Below are 11063 nucleotides of genomic sequence, written 5' to 3'. Positions count from 1 at the left end.
TTAATTGATACGTATTGTTTTGCGGGCCAACTATTTAAAAAATACTCTGGTTTACTTGTAAAGCACTTAGGATGAAGGATACTAACTTCCCCTAAAGATCTGAACATTGAGCAAAGATTAAAGATTTACATTAAAGATCTGAGCATTGAGCAAAGATTAAAGATTAACATTAAAGACCTGAGCATTGAGCAAAAATTTAAATGTATTCTTTTAGCAGACCCTTTTATCCAAAGCGACAATCATCTGTCAATTATATTACAAGGGCCACTGTCCCTGACGCAATATGGGGTTAAGTGCCTTCATCAAGGGCACAACAGTGGACACTGGGAATTGAACCCACAACTTTTCAGGCTACTGCATGCCAGCTTCTTAACTACTACACTAGCACAGGCTACTGCATGCTAGCTCTAGCCTGGAGATTCCAGACCCAAATCTGTCTGGCCACGAATAATGTAATGGCCCAACTCAAGGGGCGACACCAAGCATGCATTTGAAAATCTCACTGCACGCAATTAGATAACACTATACGACCAATGTTAAACGACTGATTCCGGACTTTGACGCAATTGGATAACACTACGACTGTCATCTGTTTAGCTCGCCTCTGGCCCCGCCTATATCAGATACACAGATATGATTGGTTCCCCGCGATGCAAGGGGCAAAAGTTCTGTGCATCATTACTCGTTGCCAGAGTCACTCGCTGAGCAAATGCTTCTCTTTTTGAACTCTGGATTCCCAGGGTATGCTAGATCAGCTTCTTAACCATTACCCTACCACCGTCCAGATGGCTGCTAACTTGACCCAGACAGTAGAGAACAGCCAGCATTGCATAACTGGCCACACTTCACAACAAGAGTACTATTCAGTGAAAATCAGCTTAGGTTGAGTTATTAGTACTGACATGAGGTCAGTTATTATTTTATACATGTTTTCATTTAAGTAGCCTCAGACAACCTCAAGTTAAACTAAGGTAACAAGATTGTGTCTTCTTTTTGGATGACACAAGAGAAAACACACTGAACGACAGAACAGAACAACGCAATGCAAATTCGCTGTAAACACGTTTGACACTCTAGAAGAACAAAATCCTGGACGATTTTTAGGTCTCAAAAAGAGGACATGTCCGGGAAAAAGAGGACATCTGGTCACCCTATTTAAATCTTTCAACTTTTCACAAGATCTTCTGTGAGGAAGAGAGTAGGCATTTTTAATTCACATTAGCACAGCTCTCTCACACACACACACACACACAGTCTCACATTGCCTTCAGCCAAATATCCATGAACATGTTTGATGGACCTTCACGTTAATGTAATCCTGTACCATGTGTGAGCGGGAGGAATGTCAAAAGAGAAACACAGGCACTTCAACAGAGTTTATGGACCGGGTTATCACAGCAGTTGTGTGTGAAGGCCAAGTGATGAAGCAATGCCTCATTTCACCTAAACTTGAAGAGTTTGGTTCCAAAACGCTATACGCTCCGTTTTTCAAAAAAATAGAAAGTCAGGCTATTTAATTGTGTATTTCAGTAGAGATAAATCAAATAACAATACCCAAGTACAGTTTTACTGAAATTACTTGGAAAACAAAATGTAAAAAAAAAATCATTTAAATAGTGGATATAGTGTTTTGGAACCAAACTGTTCACGTGTAGCTCCTTGGTATTCCTTTCAATGGAGAGGTGCGATGGAGGTGGTGTGGTGTGGGGCAGGAGATGAGGAGCGTGTGTTTGTGTGTGTGGGGGGGGGGGGGGGGACGAGGGGGTGGCTCTACGCTCAGGAGTGAGTCAGTCGTTTCCCTCACCCACACACGTGTGAGTCAGGACGCTGGGAGAGGAGCCAGCATCCTGCGTGCGGTGATAGCAGGGGGACCGCACCATTTCATCACCCCTCTTTCCACTTCAGGAACAATAGCACCGCACAAGGTCACTGTGAGTTTGCAACCCCTGGACCCAGTCGCAGCAGGGTCTCCCATTGTCCTCCCCGTATGGTAGCTGTGAAGGCCCAAACTCGGAGACGTGGGTACAGCACACCGTTGTTCATGTGGGTTAGTGGTGCTTCATTGATATAATTGCACAGAGCGAGCTGTGAAGTCCATCGATCATGAATGCAGACTGGAGTGTGTGTGTCTGAGTGTGTACCCCAAAACCATCATCAGGTTCACTGCCTGGGGAGTGGCAACGGACTATATGCCATGGAAGGCTTTTCAGCCAGCACATATATTTCCTGTGGGGCGTCAGTAACAGCATCTTCTGTTAGATTCTGCTTCTTTTGTGTTCACTCTTGACACAAAATATTTGTGTATGCCCAACAGTGCGACTGTTTATTCAACTTTGACACACACATAACTCCTCCAGCCCAGCCGGGTCCGGCTAAGCTAGGGCAGTGGGAACCAAGTGATTCTCTCTACTACAAGCAAAGTCCTTTAAGGCAAGGCCCTCCGCTCGGCGGCCATATTGAAACGCTTTTTGGGCACTTATCGGGCATCTATTTCGAGCAGAACTGCGCGTGTGCAAGTCTTCACACCACCCAACCTCGCTCCAGCGGCGAGATCACATCACATAATTGGTACAATGTATTCACATGTCGACTTTTGGCCTTAGGAGTGGGATATTATGTGTAGACAACTACCATATTGGCGTCACAAACTAATCCCATGCCTTTCTATGGAGGATTTTTTGAGCGTCGTGTCTCCTCATTAGAAAGTCTCTGCTACAAGTCAGTTTACCATCAAAATGACTTTGAAGCTGTTATACCTAAGTTACACCTTCTTTAACACAGTCATTTACATGGCATTGTATGGTCTAGGTTCTGTGTACACCCAGATACCTGCAGATTTAGATCTGTGCATGAAACTGTAAACTTGGGAATGCAACTCATAAAGTTTGTAATATGAATGTGTTAATCAGTCAGACATTCCTCCAGCCAAGTCAAACCTGAAGGATATTTGTGTTTTGTTTTTCAGTAGAGAAATACTGAAATGACTGAACATTTTAGGGAATTGAAATGAAACAGAATGTTTTTAGGGGAGGGGGGGGGGTCCTAAAGGGAGGCTTTTGTGAGTGTCCAAAGCAGCCTCCGCTTCAGCAGTGTGTGTGTCTCTCTCCCGCACAACAACAGAGCAGAAGAGGATTTACCCTGGAGCGTCCAATCCCATCGGCCCCCCTGGGTGAACACGGCCACAAGCAGGTCATCATCCACAGCCACGCCATGGGAGGTCGCTCGCTCAGGAAACTGTAACCTATCTCATTTGTTCAGGATGCACCACCAAAATCCTGTTATAACATAACCTCGGCAAAAACTTTCCAGATTGTTTTAAAAGGAAGCACTGCACACTTTGTGGTAATGTTTCACCAGATATGCTCAAATGTAAGACCTTTAGTGTGACTCTGAGTGAGTGTGTGTGTGTGTGACTGTGTGGGTGTATGCATGTGTGTGTAGAGGAGGCGGGGATAATTTGGATGTTGTGGTACACAACTCTTTAGGTCACTTTTATGCGCCTGTGATTTGATTCTACTCAAGCAGTTTTTATCTCCAGCTTAGGGCAACATAATCTTTTAATACCTTGTTAGCAGATTTTCTATTGTGCTGAGGTTTTGTTTTAAGGTTGTGAAGTAGAGTGCTGCACCACGACGACAGATATGGTTAGTAGAGCCAAACCCGGCACCCAAAGCTGATCAAACGCGCATGTTTAAAGGCCGATTCGCCTAGATCATGCAGTGTGAAAAGGGCCGGCAGAGGAAATCCATTAGCCCGCCATTGCTGCAGAGATTACACCACGAAAAACATGCCGGGCTTTGACTTCATGTCTGGGCTACCTGACAACGCCTGCCTACCCTTCTAGCGAGAAAGGGCGCAATCATTAACGACAATAAAACATACACAGACACAATAGCCGGGGGCAGCCGTTACTTGGCAATGGCGTGCTCATCAAGGCTAGGCCGTGGGCTTTCAAAACACCCTTACAACTTCAACAGGGAGCTACTGCCATCCGATGGAGAGGTTAGGAAATGATGGTGCAACAATTTGCAAAGAACTCAGCTGAGAATGGTCGTAAACAACTTGCAGTCACACTGTGTCGCCTATTACATTTATTAGACACAATGAAACTGAGGCAGTGCACTTGGACTGCATACAAAGGCCACACACACTCTTTTTCTTTGATGATAAACTGACACATTTAAAACTCGAGGGAAAACATGGGGAGATGCAGTGCAATGGTTCCCACAATGGGCCTCAGCTGTTTCCTGCACACAGATGTTACCTTGAGTTTTGGAAGCGGGAGCGCTGGTGAAACGCGGGTGTCATGGTAAAGAGTGAAAAGTGGCGATAGTGATACGGGCGAGCGATGCCACAACGGCCCAGATGTTCGTTCCCGTGGCGTCCGGGAATAAGTTCACGATTAATCACTCACTTTGCAGGTGGGAGCAGGAGTGAGAGGAACGCAGTCAGTCGGCACACAGGAAACACAAACCTCCACACACAATGCCCCCAGAACTTCCTGCAGGGTCCGAAAGATAAGAAACGTCGTCTAATTTTACATTTTTCACCCAGAAATATATTTCCACTGACCTGAGAAGCATATGACAAATCCTTACTGGCCCTCCAACTTTATTCTGAACTTCTGTAGAAGAGGACACAGCCTTACCTCAACAATTCTGATCTTATCTGATAAACCCACTGGTTCTTCATGAATCTTGTGAGATATTATCTTGTTAATCTAAAGAAATTAGCAGTGACAAACTGTAAATATACAATGGTGTTACAGACATCAACTCACTAATTAGCATTACAAAGACACTCAGAATAACCCGCTCACCAGGGATCGCCATCGTAAAACAATTACCGCTGTGTATGCCATATAACATGGACTTCACAGAAAGGTGACAGTGGCCAGCGTCAACGGAGGAAATCCCATAAACACACAGCAGCTCCTGGAGCATTTGGCGCTGTGTCCAGTCCACCACCTGGCAGCTGAGCCGAGCACTGGGCGGCTGTTGACAGAAAGGCCGTGTCCGCTTTGGAGGGCTGCATTTACGAAGCACAATGGGTTGGTGGTGCCGTTAGGCCTGTAGAGCGCGTTGCAAAAGCACATTCAAATTGGAGTGCTCCTGTCTTTGGTTACAGAGCCCTCTACAGGTAGACATACTGAACTACAGCATGGACAGAATACATTATGCAGAGGTGTGATATATGTTTCAGACAAGTACACCTTTAGACTTTGGGGCGTACTCACCAAAAACGGATGTAACCCATTACGCTAAAAGAACTGGAGGGTTCAGATAATGCGAAAAGAGAGAAAATGGTATTACGGCCTGTTAGTCACCCGAGGGGGTCCTCTGGAAAGCCAATAAGGAGAGCGCAGCATGGAACGGACTCACCAAACAATCGCTGTTGTTTTGTATGGTGGGAAAGTGGGATTAGAGGAAAGACGCAACAAGAGATAAGGAAATGCCTTGTGCGCGTTGGGCTCATTTTAAACTAATGTAAATTAAAAAATAACATAATGACAGGCTTGTAAAATAATCAAGACAACCAAATAAAGGAGACGTTTACCCCGAAATTGCACTATGCCTACTCAGAGGGCACTGTTCGCACCTCTTTTGGCCTACCTACCTCTTTAGAAAGCTAAGACCCTGTAGTTTCTTAGGAAACAATCGGGCATGTTTCCCAAAACCATAGTTGCTAACTAAGTTAGAAACTTTGTTGGTTGCAATGCAATTTCCCATTGCCAACCAGCCTGCAGGGGCGCAGTAGATATTTTGAAAGTGAGGGGGACCAAATTGTGAACACAAACCCATAGTGAGATCAGATTTCCAGATATCGGATCGGCACCTCTGGCCCACTTTCAACCATCATATTTTAAACTTGCCAGAATATTAACATTGATTACCATTGATTGTTTTCAAAATATTTTTTGATTAAAATTGTCAAAACTTTGAGATGAGCACAACGCCAGATCTGCCCTCAGACCAGCCTCTTATGTGCAATTCTACTTTTATTTATTTTTTTTAGATTTATTTTACACTACTTGGGCCAATGGGAGAATACTCTAAAAGCAACATGATGTTGATATTTTATGAAGCCATGAATGAATCATCATGCCTATGATCCAAACATAGACTACATGATCAAATAGCCTAGTTAGGCCTACAGTACCTAAATTGTCTGGTATAAACTAAATCAACTCTCCACTATGTGTCTGCAGTTAATATTTATGCAATGTTAGAACATGTTGGCTAAACAAGTTACCAGTCCAGAACACACAGAAAATTGCAACAGAAAGTTGCCTTTATAATCAACTACTATTTGTTCCAACAGCATTTAAACAAAGCATTTATAAAATTGAAAATACATATATATTACATAAGAAGTAAAATAAAATACTGTTACTGTAGTAACTGTACCACATTATCCCAAGCTTCAAAGAGCTCCCCATGTCTGTGACAGCCAGACGTGACACCGCTAAATTCTCAGCTTGTTTATACCCCACACTGAACGAGTAAGAAAGGCCCATCACTCTGGGGTGTGGTAGCCTACTCACTGGGATTTATGCACCAAGGTAACTGAAGTATCCAATTTGTGTCTTGAATTATGTTTGAAATAAATGTCTTAGAACAAAAACTTTGGGTAGGCCTATATACTTGTATTTTATAGTTAGGCTAGTGAAAAGGAGTTGATCAGTAGGCTAGTTGAGTTTGTTATCAATAAACATAACAGCTAATGTCATGTTGAGCAGGAGATAGGCTACTATAAATCCTCAAATTATGCCCGGGATTGATTCTATTTATAGCCGGACAAATAAAGCCAGGTTCCCATATTTGCCTATACCATACCAACAATTGCCATCAGTCCACCAGCACTAGAAGACATTGCTTCGATTTAAGTCAATGAAATAACACCTCTTCTTAATATTTTATTATATTGTTGGTTGGATTAATAAAGTCGTTTTCCTACCATGGGTCTCCAACACACGTTCTCAAGCTCATTGTCTTGCCGCCCCTTTCGAGCTAATTGCCAAAGGCTGAAGCCTATTTAACACAATTGTTGCGTGACTCAAGGCATTCCAGCCTACGAATTTAATAAAAAGTAGCCTACTAAATCATGCATAATTAAACAATAACTCAATTTAGGCTACTTGGCTACGCAAAAAGGTTTCTATTACAGCACAACCCCTATTCAATGAATGGCTGCCTTGTCTCGCAATAAACAGCGGTGGAAATTCCTACACTTTTTCAACTGCATGAAACATAACAGTGAACCATCAAATATCTCCCAGATTTCAGTGCCCATCAGTCCCAACATTTAGCAACATAATCAAACAGTCCAAAAGTAAAACAAACCAAACCGAAAATGTTATGCTTTTGATGGCCTACCAGTATGCCGCTCCAAATGAAAAGCATCTCTAATGATGGTTGTTAGTAGACAAACTGGCTTCAGATATCCAACAGAGTGAATATGAGATTGTGCAGTCTTACAGTACTGTAGATGGCTGTGGTTAGTGATGTGATGCTGTTAATGGGGAGTTTTACATAGTTAGCGCAAACCCTATAGGTTATTATTTATTTAGCGTATATAAGGCTTTTTTTCCTTATCAAAAGTGAGGGGGACGTCCCCCGTGTCTCCTGCGCCCCTGCCCCAGCTAAGCTTCTAACAGGTTAGCAACTGGGAAACGCACCCCTGAATAGCTGTGCGAAGTACTGGCATAGAGTAACAGAGGCTAGAATATTATTTTTTCTTTCTGCCGGATAACAAGAATCTCTGAACTGACCACATTTCAGCCCTCTAGGTCACTTGAAAGGCCTTTAGAAACACAACTGAGCCCTTGCACCAAGTCTTGTACAAAAGTAGATCAATATAGAATGAAAAATGAGTAGCCTACTTTAGACCATTATTTGCCAAGGTATGCTCATGCGTTTTGTAAAATGCCCTATGGAAACTCCCCATAGGAGTTTTGGTTACCCAAAATGTATACTGACAATAAAAGCCTTACTGTGTGGCAACCTCATGGCGTAGACGCAAAATGGTCTCAATAGAGAGGTAACACTATGTCATAGGTTCTGATATAGACTCACTACACAAAATATGGAATAATTACACAAAGTTCTCTATTTTTGCATTTTCTTTGTTGGTTCAATGCGTGTGTATAAGATGGACTATATATCTAGGCTACACAACTAATATTGGATAAAAAATACATGAATATTCAATTTCTATGGATTGCTGTAAATATTTTAATACCCAATATGCTGCATCTACTTATTGCTAAGGATACACACTGCAGCTAGAAGGTAGGGAAGCACCAAAGGCAGAGGAGGGCATTTTTGATTCAATTGAAATGAGACATAGTAAGATTAATCTGACCATGTAAAGCACTTACAGATTGTACATGAAAAAGGTTGTCATGTTTGGATTCCCAAAGTGGTGTATAACATTATGCTACATAGCAATATGGTGCATACAATTGATTTATTTTAGAATGTTGGCGGAGGTGGGGAAGGGGTAGGTGTTCCAATAAAGGAACGATGTTCTTTAAAAGGATAATAGGCTACTTTCTAACTTCACTGACCTAAGTTGACAAGACCTTCTATTAATAGCACAAAACACAAGGAGAACTTTGACATCAATAAAACACAACTCCACAGATACACCTATACAGGCTACTTTACACTTCTGCAGATTTTGGTTTGGAACCTACCACACATCCGCGCCCCCATGCCCCGTGATGATAAAAGTAGGCATAACCAATCAAAAGCTCATAACAAAACGTAGGTAGACGAAAAACGAGAAAATCCAGTTATACACGCTTTAACAGTTTACCGACGCCATTCTGGTAAAACCAGTATTGACTTAAGCCACTCCGTCTTGTCTGTGAGGTTTCTTGCCATGGTACTACAGCCTAGGCTACATTTAACTTTATTTTTGTTTCACTAGTTCATTGGACAACGCTTTAACGTAGACAACGTTAAACCCTTTTTAAATTTGCCTCCCACGTGCTGACTTCGCCAAGGGGTGTGACCCCGGCAATTGTATCCACTTTACATCAAAGCAATCAGTGACGCAGCGAGAACCGAGGCGATTGGGCGGCAGTTTTAAATCAAACCACTGTCCGCGGCGATTGGATACACATTTGGGGTCTGAAGGAGAGGTCGTCTACTGCACTCTTGTCGGCATACTGTACGCATCCAGTAACTATCAGAAACAACTGGACAGAAGAGCTCAGTTCCCGGTGTGGAGTAGGCTAACCTACCTGTCGGAATGTTACCTGAGGTGGGTCGCAGTGTTGCAGAGGCAAAGACCGAGTCTGACCCGACCATCAGCTGTATGTTAGTTGGTGATGGAGCCGTAGGGAAGACCAGCATGATCATCAGCTACATTGCCAACGGTTATCCCGATGAATACCACCAGACAGCGTTCGATGTTTTTACTGGTAAGTTATCTAAAGTTGCACAGACGTGGGGTTTATTTCAAGTTGGCTGGACAAGACTGCACTGAACAAACTAGGAAAGACCGCATTGAAGCCCTGGAAAGAAGAGCTTTTTGCTATTGTTTTGTTTGAAGACTAGTCATAAGGCTCTTCCTGTAGGAGTTTACTGTTTCAATATTATAACTTACCTAGGTTTATGATTATATCACTACTTGAAATACACACATGGTGTGTGACCTTGTGCATTGTGATCATGATTTGTAAAAATGAACTGTTAACTTAACCTTATTCAGGGTCGGTTACAGTGGATGGGATACCTGTCCGAATTCAACTGATGGACACGGCAGGGCAGGTAGGCTGTTGTCTTGTTTCCATATTCTTCTATAATATTGAGGACCATTCTTAGTGTTTTTCAAACTGTGACATAACACCTATCTGGAATTACTCAAAGATGTTCTATGCTTCCCCTCCCCCTTCACCTCCATGCAAATGAGGGCTATCTTGGTCTGGGTTAGACAAATGAAATCAAGAGTCAAGATGTATGAGATGTTATCCCCATATTTCTTCTTGAGATTAGATGTAGGAGTTGTTAACCCCATATTTCTTCTTGCAGGAGGAGTATGACAAGTTCCGCTCCCTGTGTTACAACCACACAGATGTGTTCCTCCTGTGCTTCAGTGTGGTCAACCCTACGTCCTTCCACAACATCACCACCAAGTGGATCCCCCAGCTACGTGCCCACAATCCTACGTTACCCATCATCCTCATTGGCACCCAGGCTGACCTGCGATACGACGTCAACGTTCTCATCAACCTGAACCAGCTCCGGTTTAAGCCCGTAGAAAGCTCTCAGGCCCGTGGCCTGGCCGAGCAAATAAGGGCGCAGGACTACGTGGAGTGTTCTGCTCTGACCCAGGATAACCTGAAGGAGGCCTTTGACTCGGCCATCTTCGCCGCCATCAAGCACAAGGCCTATCGGGCCAGGAAACTAGGAATTATGGGCCGCGCAAAGACCTTCTCAAGCGGGGGCTGGAAAAAGTTTTTCTGCTTCATCTAAGCCAAAAGACACAGAGGAGTTAATGCCTAGATTATGTGATGCCTGTGTGTGTGTGTGTGTGTGTGCGCGTGTGTGTGCGCGTGTGTGTGTGTGCGTGTGGTTTTGTGACTTGATGTGTGTTTCTTTTTTGTTTTCCCATTATGCTTTATGCTTCCTATGGAAGCCACCCAGTCGGTGCAGTCTGCCTCCTATACTGTTTCCGATTGAGGCACAACTGCATTGTATGGATGCCAGATACCTCTCATGATTGAATTGGATAACTGCAACTATGAAGTTCTGAAACCTAACAGTATTGCATGCTGAATGTATTTGGAAAGTATTTTTAAATGATCTCTTTTGTCAATATTATCTTGGTGTTTTATTTCCGTGTGAGTTACAGGCTAGACCCTGGGTTTAGTTGTTTAAATTGGATAGATCGATAGATAGATAGATAGATAGATAGATAGATAGATAGATAGATAGATACTTTATTGATCCCCAAGGGGAATTGGTTTGATCATAAAGAGGCTTACATAAGTGTTTTAAAAGTGGAGGGAAACCTGGGGTGTCACCACCAAAAAACCCAACGGGGGGGGGGGG

The 11063-nt window shown here is 43.2% G+C and overlaps 1 protein-coding gene across 1 annotated transcript; it reads left to right on the top strand.

Moving 5' to 3' along the window:
- Positions 1-8845: 8845 nt before the first annotated feature.
- Positions 8846-10832, top strand: rhov (ras homolog family member V). The gene is made up of 3 exons (XM_076300370.1): positions 8846-9430; positions 9721-9779; positions 10041-10832. Exons 1-3 carry the CDS (start codon positions 9259-9261, stop codon positions 10482-10484), a joined length of 675 nt encoding a protein of 224 aa, XP_076156485.1. The 5' UTR covers positions 8846-9258; the 3' UTR covers positions 10485-10832.
- Positions 10833-11063: the final 231 nt, after the last annotated feature.

Source organism: Alosa pseudoharengus, unplaced genomic scaffold (assembly GCF_046254945.1).
Source record: "Alosa pseudoharengus isolate Yale_2024_CS ecotype anadromous, Long Island Sound unplaced genomic scaffold, YU_APseudo_1.1 YU_APseudo_1.1_scf_22, whole genome shotgun sequence".
Taxonomy (NCBI): Eukaryota; Metazoa; Chordata; class Actinopteri; order Clupeiformes; family Clupeidae; genus Alosa; species Alosa pseudoharengus.
This window is presented reverse-complemented; position numbering and strand designations above follow the sequence as displayed.

Coding starts and splice junctions, on each gene's coding strand:
- rhov (XM_076300370.1), top strand. CDS start 9,259: ATGTTACCTGAGGTGGGTCGCAGTGTTGCAGAGGCAAAGACCGAGTCT. Junction 9,431..9,720: donor AGCGTTCGATGTTTTTACTG/GTAAGTTATCTA, acceptor AACCTTATTCAG/GGTCGGTTACAGTGGATGGG. Junction 9,780..10,040: donor TGATGGACACGGCAGGGCAG/GTAGGCTGTTGT, acceptor TTCTTCTTGCAG/GAGGAGTATGACAAGTTCCG.